At 33.9% G+C, this 22,472-nt stretch overlaps 1 protein-coding gene across 4 annotated transcripts in view; it reads right to left on the minus strand.

Annotated features, from left to right (window-relative positions):
- The window catches only part of LOC149078978 (cell adhesion molecule Dscam1-like), a 297,831-nt gene that overhangs the window by 119,397 nt on the left and 155,962 nt on the right, over positions 1 to 22,472 (minus strand). For all 4 annotated transcript variants that reach the window (XR_016193869.1, XM_089241221.1, XM_089241220.1 and 1 more), the window contains exons 12-13: positions 5,588 to 5,735; positions 2,713 to 2,861 (exon numbers count right to left, since the gene is read on the minus strand). Coding sequence is in view for 3 of the 4 variants with exons in the window: in XM_089241221.1 (XP_089097347.1) it covers positions 2,713 to 2,861; positions 5,588 to 5,735 (297 nt within the window). In the remaining variant the exon portion in view is untranslated. The remainder of the gene's footprint in view (positions 1 to 2,712; positions 2,862 to 5,587; positions 5,736 to 22,472) is intronic.

Genomic DNA, 22,472 nt, shown 5'->3' on the forward strand with positions numbered 1-22,472 from the left:
CAATATCGAAAGTGAACAAATAATGTATTCGTTGTATGAAAACTTTTGCGACTTATCCTACATGTCGTTGAAATGAAATAAGGCCATAACGTGAGATCGTTATGACAAACGCCGACTGTATGAACATACTTAAAGATCATCGCACCTTTCTGGCGTTATAGTTTGTACAGGATCAATAAAATTCGATTCGGACACTCTGCACGTATGCGATTGTAATAGCCGTGATGCTGTTCGGTAATAGCTTTTCCCTCTATGAGTTTTTAAAATTAGTGAAAGTACGTTGTGATACAATTTGAAGAAAAAATTCACAGATTTATATCTTAATGGCAGATTATATATATCTTAATATATATATATATATATATATATATATATATATATATATATATATATATATATATATATATATATATATATATATATATATATATATATATATATATATATATATATATATATATATATATATATATATATATATATATATATATATATATATATATATATATATATATATATATATATATATATATATATATATATATATATATATATATATATATATATATATATACACACACACACATTACATTACCGTCATCTATTGCATCGCGAAATTAAATACAGCAATATCCTTCTAATTCTAATTTGAATACCTATCTAAAAATTCGTTCACATTCTTTGAGTAGTTTTATATTAATTACAAATGTCATAAATTGTCGGTTCTTGAAAAATTCATCTTTGTTCCTATGTATTTCAATGAAATAAATTAATCAAATGATGAAAATTTAATCTCAATTGCTATAGTAATTCTCCCAGCTTTTTTTTCACTACTATTACTACTACTAATCCTACTAAACCCCACATGCACCTCGTCCATATTCTTCCGTGGAATTTCTAATGAATTGGTGCATATTGGAATGAACTTAACGTGGAGTTTGTTACTGTGTAATGCTTGTAATGTGAACTGCTGGCATCTGCCACCAATTTTTCGAACTTGTGAGTAATGTGCAATGATTCAATAATTGCGCCGCTGTAGGCCTGTTGCTCTCTGTGGAGAGACTTTATAAAGAAGAGATCAACTCACATTCGCACCTCGTAAACCAACTTCAGCCGACATCCCAGCGTTTACTGATGTTTGAATATTGAATTCTACTTGAAAACTGAAAATATATTGTCGCCATAACTGACCTATTTTGAGAAATAATCTAATTTTTCCAATTGAACTGCGAAGTTTGAGATTGGTGCAAGTGATTTGTAGGCGAACGGAATTCTAGTATTTATACATCATTATTACATATTGGGAGTTCGGCAAAATAATTGTCGATGAAATATAATAAAAACAATGTGTAAAAATTCTCACATGGAGTAGGTAAACTTTTTTTCCAATTTTAACGTATATACATGCAGACCATGTTAATCGATGTTTTTTTTTAATTTAATGTGGTCATAACATTAAATTAATAGGTTATTCTCATTGCGTTGATATTTTTTTTTTGTAATGAAAAACATCACTAAGCACAATTTTTTAATGCTATGTCAGAAGGGGGAAATGATATTAGTGTAGAAATATAATTATTGATAAACTTTTCAAAGAAAAAAAACAGAATTATTGAATTTTTTTTTGTACTTGGATTGAACAGGAAAGAGTTCAGGCTTTAAACAATAAATGTTCATATCTAATAAATGTTAAATCACAAGACGGCATCTGGGATTGAAGTATGTCATTTCTATTGCCTTTCAGTTCTATATTATGTATTTTTCTCCCCCTGCACTGCTTAGTTTCAATTAAAAATTAAACTAATGAAGAGCTTATATACGACTACGCTCTTCTAATGAAAACGTCTTTACTTCCTGCTGTTAAATTTTGATGAGTTTGACTGTCTGGAAATTGTTTCTTTTCTTTTTAGCGTACTAATAAATTTTCAATAGTTGGTTCTTAATGAAACCGATAGGGAAAAAATGGTTTAATGGAAAACCTCTCCAGTAATATAATAATATAGTCTCAGTCCAGTAATTTCTATCTTCAAGGGTTTTTTTAAATTTTATTCTTTCCGTATTCTACTTTTTTTTTTTTGCATCAGCGATTGCATATAATCTAGGTGAATTATACAATGGAATTGAATTGAAAATCAAAGCATTGAAGTTCCTAAGGGTTCTTCTGAGTTATGTTTAGCTGATGATATTTTCTGTGATGCACTGGAGTGAATATTGCTATTTGAAAGGATAAAGCGAATGCATAATATTCTATGTTTGTTCCGGATTCCTGATGAAACATTGTCATGTATGATAACTACCGTAATTCTCTGTAATAAATGGCGTAGTATTGTTTGCATGCGCGAATGCCATTCACTATTCATGAAATCTTAAGAAATGAAAGGAGTTGTTGGTCACATATTTAGAAGAACTGAAAATTACACTGGAACATATGCGTGCTATCTGCGTTGCTTTCAAAAATATTTATTTCCATTTGCCTCTCAGAAAAAAAGAGGTTTCCGTTAAAACACGTTATTTTTCAAAATGCACTTAAAAATTCAGATGTTTATATATGAGTGGAATCTGCTGGATTATAAGAAGGAAAATTATGGTGCTGAAATTATATAGTCCATTGCTCACACATTATTTTAGCAAGCCACGAGTAGGCTATTCGTATTCAACGTATACCTGTTGTACATTCGGCATAGAATATCAATGAGTAAGTATTTTTAGTACCTTGTACGATGAGCTGAATACTCTTTTCGTCTTTTCCAAATGCATTACTTGCTTCACACGAGAACAGACCAGAGTCCGTTCTCAGCACTGATGGAATTGTTACTTCAGACTGAATTCCAGTAGGAAGAACATTCTCTCGTAAAACATATCTACAATCATCGAGAAAAATCAAGCAAAATTAATCGCTCAAAATACATAACGTTTTAAACTACATGCACATTCATTTAAATACTCACGGTTGTATTTTTATGTATACATTGTCTTATTGTTTTCATGCTTAATTTAATGCCCATGGACCGTAAGTGTTCGGCGATGAGATTTCTGTTATGAGAACCAACAATGACTAGTCATCAATTATTTAGTCACTAGATTCTAGTGGACTCCTTTATATGCTATAAGATTGTTTTCCCCCAATATTCTGTTTGAAGCAGTATGCACACCAATCAATGTTTATTAAATATTTAAAAGGAATTAAACGCATATAGTGTTCTCCTAGCAGTCACTGGCGTGAGTAAATTAGATGATATACTGCAGTCAATAATTCCGTGTTTTTGAAAAAAAAAAAAAAAACTCATGTCAGTAATATCTGTACATTTAATTTCAGATGTTGAACAATTAAAAGAAGTTTGCTAATAATCTTGTAATGCAAGCTTAGTAATATATATATATATATATATATATATATATATATATATATATATATATATATATATATATATATATATATAATTTAGTAAATTGAAGTATGCAGAATGCATGTATTTATATGGTAAATCCGTGTTTGAGAAACCTCTTAATTATGTAGCTAAATCACGTTCACATATCATTTTTTAATTAGTTAATATCTAGAAACTTTACACGTATTTTTCGATAAAAGACGTACAGTAAATGGATCATTGTATTAATTAGAGTAATAAAATCATTCATAAAATGTAACATCATTTAGTACAGCAACACATCATATAAGATGCACTACAATCTGTTAAAGAACAAAGTAATTTTTGTAATAAAACAATTATTGTATACCAGTTGATTTTTTATTATTATTCTTAACCAAGTGGAAAAATAGTGTATTCAACATTAGCCTCATTGTTAAACAACGTATGTATAATAGTATATTATTCCACTGTGAATAAAATATAATTCAGTGTTAGATTGCTTTATTTATTTATTTCCCAATCATTCTATTTTTTTTTTTTTCGTCCTTACCAAGGGCAAAGTAAGGATTTTCGGAAACCAATTACGTCAAAAAGAAGAAATAGGAGAAATCTACTTTCTCTTCTTGAATGTATTAAAGTAAGTTCCCAATGAATTGCTTTTCAGTGCAAACTGCGTGCGGAATCGTTTGAAAGTAACGTGCATAAGTAGAAAGGAGCTTGTTCCTCAAGAAATCCGGTTCATGGTTTATTCATACTTTTAACTATTAGCAAAGCAATTCATAGCCCCCTATCTTACTGTTTGCAACCTCTTCGTGCTCCCCGGAGTAAACATTTAGGAAAGAAAATTCGATTTTGAGAAAGTTTCGTGAATATTTTCGGTTCTGCCAAGAAAAGAACGCGGAGAGATTTGAAATTTGATTAAGAATTTTGGCCTGAAAAATAACGGAAGAAGGGAAGCAAGCTTCTTTACGAAAAAGACAAGAAATAAAAACCCTTATCCCTTATCAGCAATATTTTCTCCTTCTATAAGAGCGAGAAAAAAAAAGATAATGTAATATTACAAAGAAAAATTGCATCGGAAGCATCGAATCAAATTTTTTCGTTATTAAAAACACGAAGAAGTAATTAAAATTTGATAAATGAATCAACTGAAATTTTCAATTATACTACATGGAAATACATTTTGGTGGAGTAAAGAAGAGTAGGAGGAAATTATTATTGCTTTTTTCTTTCCTTTCTTTATTTTTTGGTTTGAAAAATGCGACGGATATTGGATTTTAGTAGTAATTTGATTTTCTTTTCCCTGGTTTGTTTTATCTACTAAGAATACGAACACTGCATCCGGTTATTAAAATAGTGATGTAAAAATGTATTTGTCAACACTTATTTTTATATTCATTCGAATGGATGGAGATGTGAACCTTCAGGTAATTTTTCTGATAATTTTCTTTTGCCATCTAATTCAATAACGTTCTTGCAATTACAAGAATGTCCTTTTACCGCGAAATTATATTATAGAATGCTTCAGATTTTTCATTGCAGTTTTTATTTTTTTTGCGAAACATTATATATACACAAAGTATTGGGTATTTTGTTGTTAGAATAAATTGTGGTTTTTAATCTTTCTTTATTATTTAAAATTTTCAGATAAATTTAAAAGTTTCGGTAGTTTGATATTTATTTGGAAAAAGTCTATGTAGTTTTGAAAATAAAGGCAATGTAGAAATCTCGAAATATTATCTTTACATTTCACTTTATTCGACGGGAAAAAACAACTTAGAATTAAATTGTTGTAAATTTTATTTTTTCTCAAAATCAAGTTTATGATTTTAATTTAATTACTAACATAAGTGATAAAATTGAAGATGTTATCTTAAATTCTGGTGTATAAAGTTTATATACATGAATGCGAAATCAGTTTTGTTTTGCATTTTCAAAACTAATTTATTTACTCTCCTAATTAATATTTTCAAATCAAATATATATCCGTTAATATAAGAAAACTAGATAAGAAAGAATTAATTCTATAGATGAAAATTAATTTTTGTATAAAGAAATGACCAACTTTCTGTTTTGGATATATTTTCAAATCTGAATATAATCGTGTTTCTCCTGTTCAATTCTTTTCACAATATGCTAACTCAGAAATAGAATTTTATTCAAATTTTTTTGGCAAAAATTTCTAGTACTTATAGAGAGTGGCAAAAGTCTCTCACCTTGAAAGTATACTCCGATCGATTGGTCTCTGGTAACGTTTCCATTTCATTGTGATCGGTGCTTCGCCACTGGGTTGACAGCTGAGAGTTACTTCTTGCTTTTCTTGAACAGTTCTGACTTCGAAACTCTGGTTAAACCTAGGTGGAACTGCACTTCGGCCATCCCAAAAATTAACCGAAAAAAATAAAAATTCGACGATTGAATCACAAAATATTTTGAAATAGCGTTAGTGGAAATGAAATTATAATGTAGTTAAGGTTACGGATATTTAAATTCTTTGAAATATCGTTGAAAAGTTTCTAAATTCTCAAAGGAAAAATTTTTTTTTTTCCAGAAACATATGCAAAAGAAATGAACACGTGAGCGCTTTGAAACCCAATTAAATGAAGTCACTTTAAAACGATGTAAGTAAGTAAAAACAGTTTTTTCTCCGCGTATTAAATAATAGCTCCAGTTTCACGTGATATATTAACGAATGAGGATTGATGATGGTAAAATCTATCACATTAATGAGATCTGATGCACAAAATGTTACATTCATATTCCGATTTTCTTGATGCATCAACTTTGAGGCAACAAATTCATTTTCAATGTGTTATCAAACCCATTGAAATAAATCAAAATATCGGATTATTTTTGTGTCTATTTGCATTATTATATCTAAGTAAATAAAGGAAATATTTTCTAATTTAACTTTCAACATTTTTGATCCAGACATGTCTCTCGAATTAGTCATTTTATTTCTAATGTTGTTTGTCTTTCAATAACAACGCACAATATAATTAATATACATTTAACATTGAAGGAACAGACACACCCAGCTTCCCATCTCAAGGAGATATCGAAGAGTTCCCGAAAGATGGGTGTATCAGGGATTTTATTAAATGGGTATATATATGTATATATATATTTGTACGTAAATTTATATCTGTACACATTTTTACAAATAATAACAATAAGTCCATAAATCAACAAAATAATTATGATGAATCGTGGTCTAAGAATCGAAGTCTAAATTGATGTTGTAGCGTCCTCCCTTAGTACGTCTGAATTCAATAACCAAAGTTCCGTTGGTGGCGGTTCTTCCACGTGCGTTGGATGTCACAAGTTGTAGTACTGCAGGTCGTACAACGACAAATCGACGTTACGTCTGCGTCACATGGAGTCCTGGTCAAATGCAACCAATGTTCGGGCATCTAGGTGTTTCAGCTCGTTCTAGGCGCACGCTGCTATTTCAGAAGTACACTTACATCATAATTCTCCTGGCCAAATAGGAGGATTTCATCATTCCCGAAGCTACATCGGCCTGCTAGTTTGATTATGGGTGACATTGATCCACCACGTTCTCATGATTTAAATGTTTATTGTTTCACCCACAGAAGTTCGCCATTTAACGCCGTATCTCTCTCTCTCATTTTCGATAATTAATATACAGCAGGAGTAGAAAACAGCTGGTCCACTGGGAGGTAATTTTGTGTGCCCTCCCAACAAAGTAAGAATATAGTGAATTAAATTGAGTTTATGATAATTATTTGATCTACTTGTTCAAGCAGCAGCGTTCCTGATCAAACAGATTATTAGGGAGAGGGCCTTGGTGCACGCAAATTTTCCAAAAAATACCAACACATTTTCGAATTTTTCAATTTTTGAATAATATGAAATTTTCTGCGTCTAACTGTATTCAAGTTTTTGTTCTATCTGTACTAGAAACATTTTGAAAAAAATAATTTAATATGAACTGCTGGAAGGCATTATAGGTATGCTAATGTTTTCCACTAAAATGCTGTTTTCTCAAAACTAAGTTTTTGTTAGATAAGGAACATTTTTTTTGGGACACCACTCATTTAAATGTCTTGAAACTTCGTGTGTCACTAAACATTATGGTGTTAGATACGTTAAAAGGAGGATGATTTTATTCAAATTATTAAAAAAAAAATTACGGCACATAAATATGTGCGATTTTTGAAAAAGTTGCATATTGTTGAAGTTAAAATTCGAGAAAAAAAATAACCAACAGTTTAAATCCTAAAAGCACGCGTTAAATTGTATAAAGCTATTGATATTATTTGAGAATTAAATGCTGTGCCTAAATTGAACAGAAAATTTTTAAATGTTCCTTAAAGAAAAGAGGATTTTTCCCATAGGAAATCATGGGAGACCAAGATCATGCTCCAACCCCCTCTAACACACAATTTGCTCTAAAAGTTTGGAATATGAAGTTTTTCCTATTTCTTTTTCCTCTTCGCTATAAAAACAAGTTACCTGTTGTCAGGGCTGTCTTAAGAGCATCATGTAATAATTCCTAACAGCAAAAATTTGTCATTTTTGATAGTCTGGTTCATATTGTGTCGTTTACCAAGAGAGTTCCATTCCCAAATACGATAGTCATTTGTGTCATTGATAGTGGAAAACAGAGAAGCATTCATTTCTAAATTTTGACATGACAAGTGGCATGCAACGCTGCACCAGGTTGGCACTTCTTCAAACCGGAACACTGGCAATGTGGTTAAAGATAGCTCAAGTAACTAAATCCCATGTATAGCAAATCTGGTTCCGGGAAATCTTACAGACGTGGAGGAGCTCCAGGTAATGGCCCGCGCCGTAACTTTTCCCATCAACAGTTAATTTGCCTGATTCATCTTAACTTGTACCATCACGTGTTTATTCGTTTTGATTTCAACACTATCCCTGCGACTGGATTCAAGCATTCTTTTCATCCCGATAATAAAATTCCTCTTGAAGCATACCGGATGCTATAGGAGGGTTGCCAATCAGAGGTGAGGAAAAAAATAATTGCAAAAAAATTGGAAAACAATGTTTCGTCTGTAAAATCCAAACTATGACCGTATTTAAATAATTTGCAGAAGGAACTGTAATTCATGATGCGTTGTATCTAACTAAAAACTCAACCAGATAAACAATGACTATGTATCAGTTTATGAAGAAGTGGAGGAATACAGATCCTGGAGCAAAAGTTTAATGACTATATTGTCTCATCATATTAGTTATGGTGGAAACAAATCCACGAGTCTTTAGGGTCATTTCACTGATGCCGCTTATACACCGGGGTGTTGCTCCTGGTGCTGCCCTCCCGCGACGCTACAGCTGGCCATTTGCTGGACTTGGTCACGAGGATTCAAGTTCAAACCCTGTTGACGCACAGTGTTAGTCAACTGAAGTTAGTTTCCTGCGATGTTTCAACTTCGAGGAGTGAGTGCAACCTGGTCTCAAATTCTAAAAATGTCTCTCTGCAGAGAGCATTCAGGTTTACAGCACGACACTGACATAACATGAAAATTCGAGCATTTACCATTTTTATTTGAAAATATGGAAGCCAAATGGTAGCACCAGCAGGAACACGAAGCACACAAGGACGACTCTTACAACATCAATACCTTTTGGTCACATACACTCACATCACACATTCTCACATGCACCAGTTCGTTAAAAATTCGGCAGAATATTATGTACGAGGTGCGTGCACTGCTAAGTAGTTTAGTGCAGTTGGCCCTCGAACAGATAGAAGTTGGCCACCCCTGTGTGTGATATACAGTTTTTATTTATTCAAAACCAGCACAAAAACATTTATTTTCAATTAAATAAGAACAAGCAGTTTTAAAGGTCTTCGGTATATTACATTACCGCTGACAACCAGGTTCATAATAATTTCATGAGTAATATTTCCGAAGTAACAACCCAACATGATAGAAGACAATGATTTTCAGGAAAGGAAAAATGTATCTTGACATATTATCATTAAAAAAAATATCATGTTCAAATAATATTGTACGAGTAACGAACAAAGAGAATAAAACTCCTCTGCAAATAAAGAACCCATATTATATAGATGAAGAATATGACCATGCCATAGGCTGTTACTAGAAAGAAAAAAAAAAATATCTAAGACTGGGATACTCCCTTGTCCGACAGTACAGCATTCAGCAAACAATGCGGAGTCTGAAGATTTATGAACTTTCTGCGGAAAAATACACACCAACACACGTAGAAGAAGTTCAATAAAGAAGATGGTTATTAGCGTCTCCCGAGCAGCAGAAGCATGGGCTATTACAGTGAAAGAGCAATGCGCATTCCGCAAAACATCCGACCATTAGAACTGCTACAAATTTCAGTTCCTCGAAAAATGCTATTTATTTTCTTAAAGGGAACGCGTAAAAAATGCGTGTGTTGTTTTTTCTAACTTCCTTAGGAATACTTATATAAAAAGGAGTTACTTATATTTTATATTTTTCTCAAAAAAAGTGGCAGCTTTGATTTAACGCTTTTGATTTCAGCACGATTTAAACGCACGAGAAATTACATAATTTATTCGAGAAACTCATCCAATGATTCGATTTGAATATTTCAAGAAGTTTCCGAGATGACATTGCAAAAAATCTATACTAAGATTCGTAAAAGTTTGCCCTGAATGTCCTATGAATGTGTTTCATGAATAATAAGTGATAATAAGCTCATTCTTCATATAACATTTTAAACAAAAACATACAAATTGGATTAGATCTCCCATCGGTACATGCGGCTTAAAACCCATCATTTTAGAAATATTCTTAGAAGTTGGTGACGTTTCGAGAGAAACGGAAAATGTGTAGAAAATAAATCCTCAATGTAGAGTTATGAAACATACCACGAGAGATCGAATAACATGATATTATAATCTCATTTCATCGACAAGGACTTAAATAACACCTTACAAATAGATCAGATTCACGTACCTTAAGAAAGACAGATATTGCAACGTGGTTAAGCAATGTTCCAAGTTCTCAACAATCCACTTATAAATCGTGATAATTATATTAGTGAAAAATTACGTTGGGAGTATAATAGTGGTCTAGTAATTCTTCACTTAAGTAACAAGTCTCGTATAATTGATTACTTCATTAGAATACGAATTGATTATTATATTACTATTTATAAAATCATTGAAAAATTCTGAAAAAAAATAATCACTCAAGCAGAGAGAGAGAGAGAAAGATAAGTTCAATTTCATTATAAATATTTGGCTTTTTTTCTATTTATGTTCCTTATTCTATATCTGATGAAACTAATTGCATATATATGATTATATATCCAGTTTATTATCGCACTAAGCAAGTTAATATATTCACAATAATTATATTACGGTTCGGATCAAATATCATTAGAGGGAGGGATAAGTTTAACTAATTAATTAAAATCACTAATGCATCTTGATTCAAAAATCGAATTCTACAATTCTTTGCAAACGCGAAATGTAAGTTGCAATATACGAAATTATGCACTTGAATAAAGTATTTTCAGCGTCATTTGCATTAAAAATACATTTAAAATTTTTTTACTTTTAAACCGTACACCACCCACGCTCTGTCAACATTCGTCGATTCCAGCCGTTGCCCCAATTAAGTGGCTGCGCGGTGTCAGGGAACTTTATTTTCCATGTACATAAAATAAATAAATAACAGCGAAAAAAAATGTTGACAAAAGAAAAAAAAGAGAAGACAAAAGAAAATCCTAAATTAATCACAATATATATACAAATCATGACATACAAGCAGATGACAGGAAAAAAAAGGATAGAGAGAAAAAAAGAAAAATAATAATAGGGGTGGAAGCCAACTGTACAATGAATGTTAACCGGGAGCCTTCAGCGCAGGACTTCAGAGCGCATTAAATATACAGAATGAATCCGACCTATTCTGCCAATCGAAAGGGGGGCGATAGACGAGCCCAGAAGTTGATCATAAAATACTTCACCAACCCTGTCCTATTCGGACAGTTTTCAATTTATGGTGGATAATCGATTATGAAAAGGAATGCGTTAAGTCCGAAAAAGACCCGGATTTGTGGAGTTTCTGAGAGACTTATACAAAAACTAAGCAAATATTTGGAAATAACAGAAAAGAATGGTATACGGTCACTGCGTGACCGTATACCATACCATACCTACAGTTTCATCGAAATAGCTCGATTTAATGGCGAGCTACAGACGCCGAAAAATTGGCGAAGTTCAAATTCGAATTATCACCAAAATCTTTAATTGTCAATTCCGCAAACACCCTTCTAGATAACATCAGTTAAATTTGAAAAATACTTTTCCATTACACCAGCTTTCGAAAAAACATAGAATAAACCAAATTGGTGATCTAGTTCAGGAGAAACTTAGTGGTTTCTTTGCATTACATCACTGAAATCTGCGTTCGTTGAAGAAATTTTGGAAAGTGTTTTGGCGACAATTAGATTTTTGACTTCACCGATCTCTCAGCACTTGTAGCTCCCTATTGAATACGGATATCCTGTAGATAGAGGTAGAGTCACCTTATAGGATTTTTGAGTAAAATCAAATTGTCATCAAAATCTGAAACCGCCAATTTCGAATTATCTCTCGTCGAATATCTACTTCTACAAGCGCCCATTTAAATGATGTATTGCAAACAAAAGACTAAATTTATCTTGAGCCAGAAAATCGATTTACATAGTTTATTGTAAGCTCTTTTTTTGGAAGCTGGTGGAATGGATTTTTTTTTGGCCAATTTCACCAATTGCAGCTAGAAGGGTGTTTGCAGAATTGCAATTGAAATTTTTTTGGCGATCATTCGAATTTGAACTTCGCCAATTTTTCAGCGTCTGTAGCTAGCCATTAAATCCAGATATGGCAATGGAATTGGTGTGGCCTTACAGGATTTTTTCGGTGCTTTCCAAATATGTGCTAAGTGTGCGTATGGGTCTTTCAAAAACTTCACAAATTCCGGTTTTTTTCAGACTTCACGCATTTTCTTTCCATAATCGATTATCCACTATAACTAGAAAACTGTTTGAAATAGGACAGGTTTGGTAGGATGTTTCATGATCCACTTGGTCTTCCTCTATCATCCCGTTTCGTTTGGCAGAATAGGTTGAATTCACCCTGTATATGGGAAACAAAATGTACTGTTAGTATATTTTTCAGTGCACTTGTTTGTAATCATAAAGTAAACTGACATGCGGGAAAATTTTTAGTTTTCTGGCAATGATACGTACGTACTGTGTCGTCTTTCTCCAAAAATAAGAGCTAAACAAAATGACAAAAGCTAGTTGGATTTTTTGGGTTGCTCAAAATACAGATCCCACAACAAAAATTAGTCTTAGTTAAAATAGTTCGTCCCTCAGAAGCATTTTCTACGGTTGTGGTGACATACGACTAATGCAATGAGTTTTGCGAATGTGCGTACAGATTATTCTAAAAATTGTCGTGGAGAATCGGGAGAATTGAGAAAAAAATGTTATGAACACGAAAATTGTTAAAAATTTAAAATATTGGGATTTTTACAATTTTGTGCAGTTATATATGGGTGAAGTTGTGAAAAAGTTGTTATGGTGATTTGGATTAAGCAACCTGATTGACTATCAATTCCAATTTTTATGCCCCCCACCCTCCAAAAGACCCTTTCGTAGTATCCTGGATAATTATTCCTCACGTAAATGAGTCCCGATATGATTTTTATTAAATCCATGGTTCGCCCTTGGGATTTGTTTTTTTTCCAGCCATGTTATTAATACGGTATTTAATTTCCAATGATTTGCATATTGTTTTAACGAGGGCTCCCCCTATGATTTCATACCTATTTTCATGCATTAAAAGTTCCCATATGTTAATATAATTTTTGACTTGAATGCCTTATTTGTGTTGAGTGTTGATTCCTCATATGTTGACGTGTTTCTATTTTTGAATAATGCAAAATGTTCAGCGTAAGGAACCTGGGTGTGTGTTTGCCCTTCCATCTCTCTTCACGGGCAACCGTGCGTGTTAATGTTTGTTAGTTAATGTTAACTAACAAACTCCTTGTGAGTTAATGTTAATTTCAAATTAAATTGTAACTATGTTTTATTTTTAATACAAATCATCATAATAACTTTTTTGCTACTTCACCGATATATAACTGGGCAAACTTCTTCCATTCATCAAGTGTTCAATTTCGGTTCTCTGGTGAACAAAAGCTGTTTTCTTCGGTTTTACAGCTAAATCGAAGAGGCTCTTGTTGGTCGCCGGCTATTAAAATCAATTCGTTCCAAGCTCCATGTTGTAGAGCGTACGGATATGCTTTGCGATGATCCTGAGTTTTATTGCGCTGCATTTGTTGTGTTGCACACAATGCGCGTTAGTTGATTTTCACCTCTTTCGTTCACAAGCGATTTCCGCCCACTCTTCCGCTTTCCGCTCGAAATTTTTTAGCTTAGCTGACGTTATTTGAAGGCTAGAGATACTGTTGTACGAGAAGAGCCAAGAAGGATAGCGCCTTCGAATATACTGGAACCGCCCCTTCTGGCATCCACAATCATGTCGCGTTCAAAGTCCCTCAAATCTCTTGTTTTCTCCATGAACGGGGAAATTGCAGCATTAACTAGTGCTTCTAACCAGGACAAAGCTTTTTATCAGCAAACCCGATTTATTACGTCAGCGTAAGTGATGAACAGACAAGTCGAATTTCGAGTGAGGCGTGTTCCTACGTTTTTGGCCACTGAATATAATTATGTACAGATCTAATTCCAAAAAAAGAGGTGAACAATGATCACATATTTTTATATTCCCAAATGAAAAATACCGCACTCTACTAACTAATAATTACACCTCATTAGCAGTTGAGGCAACTAGAATTCTGTCAATGCACATCAAAAATAATTGATACAAAAAACATTTCCGGTGCTTTGAAAATTCTTCCCTGATATTTAATTTTGTGGTAGGAGAATCAATCCGAAATAATGATGATGCTTTCAAAAGTTAATAGATCAAGGGATCGTTGACATTACATTTTTTTTTTTGCAATATTCTACACATATTTTTTCAAAATATTTTTCTAGATTGCTGGTATGATGTTGAAACTGAGAAGCAAAAAGAAAGATTTAATATTTTCCAAAAACCTTCATGAAAATTTTTAGTCAGCCCCGTCGATGAATAATGAACCATCATTCGTCTTTGTTTTGCCCACGGAAAACTAATTTAACGTACATGCGTTGACAGTTTTATCCAAAGCTGTAAAGCTAGTCATTATCGTATCGTAGCACCTAATGGTAGCACTTTTTTTTACTGTTATTGTTTTTTCCTTCTTCTCTGCATTCCTCTTTTGTTATTTCCTGTTCATCGCACAACCTCTCTGGCTGGTATAAAAAGGAATAAAAAGCGATGAAAATATATTGATGCAAGTTAGGAAGTAATAAAACTTTAAAACAAGAGGGGAGGATTTCCAATGACGCTTTAAGAAATAATGACAAGCAAAATAATCTAAAGAACAGAAACAAAAATAAAAAGGCATTAATGTAAAAAAAATAAATTTCTAATGCACAGATGTAAAAATCGATGCTACGAATATTTTTAGTACAAAATAGGGAAGGTTCTTATGTTACGAGTAATAATATTTATAATCATCGATCTCTGTGGATAAAATCTTTCAAAAAATTACGATAGTGGAAAAAAAATCTTTTACAGTCAAAATTTATTTATTAAATCGTGTGTGTGTATTGTATAGGTATCTTGTAAAGTTATATTTTTTGCATATGAGCATATTTGGAAATTCCTCGGAAATATTATTGCGCAGTATAAAATAAATTAATTTTTCAAAATTCATTAAACGATTTTTCTCTTTTGTAAAAAAAAATACAAAATGCAGAAAAAAAAAAAGTTATGTAAAAGAAAAAACCCATAATCATACATATAATGCACGCTATGTACTCCTAAGGTACACTGATTTTTTTCTGTTGGTCTGAGGAGATACAAAGAAACAACTTTCTAATCGGAAGTTAGAGGACGAGGGTACCGTATATAAATTAAATTTTTAATTTTGTGATGAACTGTATATTCAGTCTCTGAATATACATTATGGTAGGGTGGGTCACCGTTCTATGTAAAAAAAGGAAATTAAATTTTTACCCGGCACAGCACGAAAAAGGTACTAAATGATGCCTTTAGCTCACATATAATTTTTTTTTAAGAATGGGTTATCATCTTCTGCCTCCGGATTGACTTTAAAGAACACATATTTTGAAAAAAAGTAACTTTCTTTGATGAATTGTTGCAATATATATATATATATATATATATATATATATATAACGTTTTGAAAAATAATGTGTCTTAAAACTACTACAAATTATATGAGTAACATTTATTTATTACAAGAAAAAGTTCACAGAAATGACATTTATATAATTTATACAAAATTGCCACGTTTTTAAGACAAATAAATTCAATTGGTCGAATGGTCGACGCGTTTCGGCTCTTCAATGGAGAGCCGTCATCAGGACCTCGTGGTCAGAAATTCACCCGAATGAGTCGTGGAGGAATGATGTTTACGTCTGGTCGTCCGAAGAGTTTGCCTTTGTATTTGCTGCGTCCGAGTGGTCTTTGGATGCGAATTGGGGAGCCATCTGTTGCAAAGTGTTGAAATTTTTTTCACGACTGAGGTTAATAAAGCCTGTCCAAGCTGACGAAATAGGTGGCGTGTTTCTTCCATCATTAACGAGGAAATTCTGGCATGTTCTGATGAAGTATCCCTCGAGAAAATTCAATTCAGAATTGTGTGTTGCTTTTTTAAAAACAAACGCTTTATCAAAATCAAAATAATGTGAACAGCTTGGACAGGCTTTATTAATCTCAGTCGTGAAAAAACTTTCAACACTTTGCAACAGATGGCTTCCCAATTCGCATCCAAAGACCACTCGGACGCAGCAAATACAAAGGCGAACTCTTCGGACGACCAGACGTAAACATCATTCCTCCACGACTCATTCGGGTGAATTTCTGACCACGAGGTCCTGATGACGGCTCTCCATTGAAGAGCCGAAACGCGTCGACCATTCGACCAATTGAATCTATTTGTCTTAAAAACGTGGCAATTTTGTATAAATTAAAACCAGGCAAAGTTTCTCATTTCGTGATATTTATATAATTATTATCATATTTCAAGAAGCGCAAAAATCCTTGTTACCAGCGAATTTCGGCATAGCTTTTTGAGGCTCTATTTGGTTTTTATGAATCCTTCTCTCTTAGGGTTTTTGCACAATGTGGCTGAAGTTTCTGTAACAATCTTGGACGCCTTTTCAACACTTTGTGTGTGATATGGTAGGCGTAGTAAAGGCAGTTCTCCTGATTTTTGGACGACAAACAGTTGGATATCTTCGTCAGGTATGGATTTCAGTATTGGTGGATCAGATAAATTCTCCTTCTGCCAGTCAATGATATCGATCGATGTAAGATGATACATCAAATTTTACAATAGAAAGTTGAAACAGTCGGAGTCCATTTTTCTCAATGCTGCGGGCTGCCAGTTCACGGATGTGCGGTTCAGAGTCGGTCAGCATTGCGATCAATGAATTTTCAGGTTGGGTTGTGCAAAGTGTTTCTTTGAATTACGGGATATATTTTGGCTTTCAGTTCTGCGGGCAAATACCTAGTTGCAGCGATGAGCTTGAACAGGTGCTGCGTTCCATCTTTACAGGAAGGGTGAGTTTTGATAGCAAACCAAGTTAGAGTGCTAGAATTATTAAAATTCGTTGCTAGAAACATTAAATTTTTAGCAGGAGATTCCATCAAAACGTACAAACTTAGAATTCGATTAGCATGAGATAGCCATCGGGCATGAGACATTTTGCCTGGCGATTTGTTTGTTAAATCTTTAGGAAATATGACTGTTGAAACTGTTGAGACTATTCTATATAAATATGTTAGGTCAATGCTAACAGCTTAAATAGAAAACTTGGGTAACTCTGTTGAAATAACTTGAAATGAAAAAACACACCGGTGTTTTTTTTTCCATATATTTCTATACCTTTGTCGATTCTCCCAAAATGTTTTGGGTCCCGATGTACTGCCGTCAATATGGAGAAAACAAGTGTCGGAAGGGCGATTCGTTCATATGCAGTAGATAGATAATCCACCGCAAAGGCTTATCTAACCTTTTTTCAAGCAGACGTATGAAATTATGATTCCAGGAAGAAATCGGAGATTGTGCTTGTTCTATGCATTCAGATGTGCAGAAGCTGGTGCTTCTACACTGGTTCCCATTATGAATGAAATGTTCTCTTCAAGAATGTTCCGTCTATACATTTTGCCGTTCTTTTCTGATATAATTTTTATCCTTTCATCCGTCGAAGTCTAAAGCAGTTATTAGGCCGTTGTTGGTCGATAAAGAAAGCTTTACTCTCTGACAGGTTTTTTTTTTTTTTTTTTTTTTTTTTTGTATTTGGGGCAAATGCACTCTTCGATGTTCTTACACTTGCAGGATGAAATAAATGGCAAACAATAATTTACGGCGAAACTCTTCTAATTGCTTCTTCGGTATTTTAGGGTGTGATTTCAAAATATTTTTGTATTTCATACATGATACGCCTTCAAAATCGCTTTCACTCGTTTATGTTCGACAGAAGGAATGGAAGCTCTTGACCATATTCCTCTATTTTTTTTACAAGTGGGCTCTTATTACTTTCTATCTTCTGACGGTTCCACTCATAGAACTGCATAACCATCTTATTTGGTAACGTATTTTATTTAATGTCACTTGAATACAATATGTTACCAACATATTGTGTTTATATTGTAACTGTTAACTTTTGTACCAGTCTCGCCTTACACAATTCCATTGTTTTTTATTGCCACGACCCACTGCTGTGATTGTCATTCAACAATTTCCTGGTGCAGGTCTTGAAAGAGGTTCAGCTCACTAGAATAAAAGAAGCAAGTCTTTCGAAGTAGAACCCACAATCCGATGTCCCACATGTCCCGTCACATGACCTGCACTTGCACACAGGAAGAATATCCGTGTAGCAAGTTTTGCATATAATTTATGTCCATGTATTTTTGGAAGGGAAATGTAAACATAGTCATTGGATTTTGGTTGAAAATTTGGGCATTTAATTGCAATTGGAATATCAATCAATTTTTTCGAAGCCCATGTCCTCCTACCAATCTGTTCGTGTAAGAGTCAATGAGAGTCTCCACTTTTTTTGTATCGAAACTTGCATAATCCACATGTACCTTTGAATCATGACATTTCCTAACTAATCTTTTTTGCTTTTCTGAATTTTAGGTATTGCTCACCAGGATCAGGTATCTACCTGGAGACCAACATGTCCCCTTGGTGAAGGGGAAACAATCATTGTTCCCAACTCCTTTGGAGACCACTGGTGCCAGGTCGGGCACATCAGGAGGAAACACCGTTCCCCAAACCTGCAAGAGCCTCTTCGTGTCAGGCTGGGTCCCACCAACAGGAAGCACAGCTCCCCATTTCCAGAGGAAGACCCTTGGTGTCTGAATGGGCCCACCAAGAGGAATAATACTCAACAAAATCCTCCCCACAGTCAACACTTATATTCTTTGTAAATATCTTCATATAATCTGAAATGTGTGTAGGGCCTGCGATGGGCTGTTTCCACGGCTCCCGCAGCTGATGCCCATCTTTGTATGTACCGATTTTGAATTCACTAAACAGTCCTGGGAGACCGTGGTCGGCCGAGAGGTGAGCAGAAGCTCACTGGGTTATAATGATGGAATGGTCTGTGGAATCAGATGCTTGGAGGGGCGTTGCCCATGCCGGTGTCTGAGGCTCAGGAGTGTGTGATGGGAGCCTTTTTTACGCTTCAACCCACCCGTTCGGGAGGTAGCAGGCAGTAAGGCATCCTGTGACAGTCCTGGATTGAAGTCAGATGTAACTGTAACTGTGTTTATGTTGTATTCAACGCCATTTGAATCACAAAATAACGGACATTACCACTTTGAACGAGTACTATCCATGATGAGAAGGGCACAAACGAGCGCAACATACCCTCGCTTTATTTCAGCCGGATTTATACTGGGAAACATGGGCGTCGCATGCACACGCGTAGGGTCTTCCTAGACTCTACTCTACCCACTCCACTCACACATCACACCTACAACGTGACGAATTGTCTAAGTTTGTAGAAAGTAACGTACCTGGTCGTAACCGTAACTGGAAATTACCTTGAAGAAAAAAATATATATCGAAAAATCAAAAAATCGATATTAATCCAGAGACAGTTATACTTATCAGAATGTAAAAAAAAAACACACATGTTATTGCGAGACCTTTCAGCACCTTTTTATCTCTGTGCCCCTTAAAAAAAGGGGAATTTTATTTTTTTTGACCCACCCTACTGTACAGGGTAATTTTTTAACGTCTTTTGAAAGAAACAAAAATTTAATCTTAATCATACCTCTACGACGGACGGTTGATAGGATAAAGGCCGCATTAGCACTTACAGGGCACTCTGTATAAAAGTATCAAAAAGTAGAAGTATCTGGTATAAATGTAACCACCTTCCAGTTTATGTACACTATAGTTACGAAACGTTCACCTAGAATAATTTTAGCGATATTCGACAATATTTTTACCATGTCTATCTTATTCTCATGTCTTTAGATGATGCCCTGATTACAGAATTATGGGTTTTCGGGTGAATACATTTAGTTTTATGATATGTGATAATGCCGACCCTGTCACACGTAGGTAAATTGATGGAATTATTTACGTTTAGATACGAATTTTACAGCATTCATATTTGTGTAAGTTAATTTAATGTGTCTAAAATTCATGGGTGAAGTTACGGAGGGGCATGCCCCCCCCCCCCCCACAGCATCAGAGGTAAAGGCGACTGATCAAATGTATTTGCGTAAATATGAATTGACATCATCATCATGCCCCCAGCAATCATCATTCTCCCTCATTTTCAAGTCTATCTCCGCCTATGCTACAAATTCATTCTTTATAGTTTTAAATCATATTTTTTTTTGTTTCAGTTTTCAAATACAAATACAACGCCACAACAGGCAAATTGCCCAACGAGGTGGCTGACTTAAGAACATCATGGATCCCCGAGCCCCTACCTACTACTGCTACACCACACATGCACCCCCCCCCCCGCGGAACCCCCCCCCCCAACGAATAGGTACATGCGGGAATGTGCGTGTACGTGTAGTGCAACCTGACGTGAAGTTTGTTGTAATGCTTGTTATGTGTAGTGCTGTCATCTGCCCCCAGTTTTACTAACTATGAGTGAAGTGTTATGGTTGAATGATTTACCGTTGTAGGACTGTTGCTCTCTATGGCGAGACTTTTTAACGGGGAGATCGGCTCGCATTTGCGCCTTGAAGTTGGGAACCACAGAAAACCAACTTCAGCCGACCACCACTGTGGGGTTCGAACCCGGATCCTCGCATCACGAGTCCGGCACTATAACCACTCGACCACCACAGCGGAAATTTCAATTTCAATTTTGTTTTACTAAACTGCAATTACATTCTCAAAAATATCCTTACCCAAGAGGAAAATGGCTGAAAATACTGGGGTTATAGTCATAATAAAATTAAAAACTGATACAAAATTTTAACAATTTAGTTGTACCAGTGAAAAAAAGAATTAAAAATCCTATTTTTGAGATTTCTTCCAATAACTCATGAACATATTCTACACGTGGAGTTACATTGAATTGAAAAATACAGAAATTAATAAAAAAATCACATTAAATTTGTATCTCCTAATTTTCCTAATTATTTTTCTATAAGCATAAGGGGGAAAATGAATGCAAATATATTTTTTATATCATTCCGGTTTTTGAAGCACTATGTCCTGATTTTATTGTGTGTTGCATGATGAAATTATGCCTTATTAATCTATTTAAATGTTTATCTTTCGTTATTAATCATTTTTTAGGAAAACGCACAAGATAAAAAAGCAGTGAATTTTTCTACATCAATCCACATATTTACATTTAAAAAAAACCAATCTAGTTTTGATATAAGAGATTACCATAGTTCTTACTCGTGTGCTCGATCCAAGAATTATTTTCTTCAGCACAAAAATCTGTCTTTAACGTCCCTTTTTCCCTGAACTAATACTTTTCTTCGCCTGAATGAATCTTCCAAACTCACAAAATCATTTTTTTCTGTTTACTCCCCCTCAGGTCACAAATATTCTAACTTATGCACCTACGTTTAATAATATTGGATCCGATGATTACTCCTGTATGATGTGAAAAGAATCGGTTAATTTTTCGGTTCATGGAAGCGCAAAATGGAAATTTACTTTCTTGATAACTCTACAAACACGAAGGTTGAAAAAACAGAATTATTTTCAAGAATACAATAAACAATACATATAAACTATCATGTTAAAGGAAATATGTGAATGTCAAACTCATCCAATTGCTAGAATAAACAAAAGCTTTTAAAACTTACGCCCTGGGAAATGTGAACAAAGAATTTAGTACCCTTGTATATAGATTTCATGAAATAGAGCGAAATGTTTCGTTTATTTTTTAATATTTCAAAGTACCTAAGTACATTGTTCCAACAAAATGAATTATTTCTACCAAAAAAAAGTATTTTATAGACAAATTGGATTGGTTTTTTTTTAATACAAATAAATAAGAATGCAAATAAACATTTTTCAGTTAAAAAACAAGAATGAGTATCATTCAAGATGGAATGATAGTACTAAACTCGATGTTTCTTAGTTTCGAAATGTTTGAGTCAGCTGTCTACGAGCGAGTCGCATTGAACAAAAATAAAGAGTTCAGTCAAAGAAGTCTTAATGAATACTTTTTTCTTTCTACGAAAATAGTCTTTAAAGAAGATTTTGCTAAGCGGAAACTTCTTTTTTCGTCCTCATTAGTTGATCTACTCTTATAGTTCTTTTTTCTCCCGTTCTTAATCCGTTCACGTTTGATACTGACGTTTTTGTTTGTGTTGAGTATTCCAAGTCAAACATCTCATTGAATTATTTCGGTGTGCTTATTTTCTTAAAATATATTCATTTCTTTTCTGAATAATGGTGTTTCAATTGGCTGAAAAAATATGGCGGGATACGGGAAAAAGTGATTTTCATTCTCCAATCTCGCATAGAATAG

Source organism: Pholcus phalangioides, unplaced genomic scaffold (genome assembly GCF_987345545.1).
Source record: "Pholcus phalangioides strain wild (caught in Gottingen) unplaced genomic scaffold, Ppha-v1.0 ptg000013l_1, whole genome shotgun sequence".
Lineage (NCBI taxonomy): Eukaryota > Metazoa > Arthropoda > Arachnida > Araneae > Pholcidae > Pholcus > Pholcus phalangioides.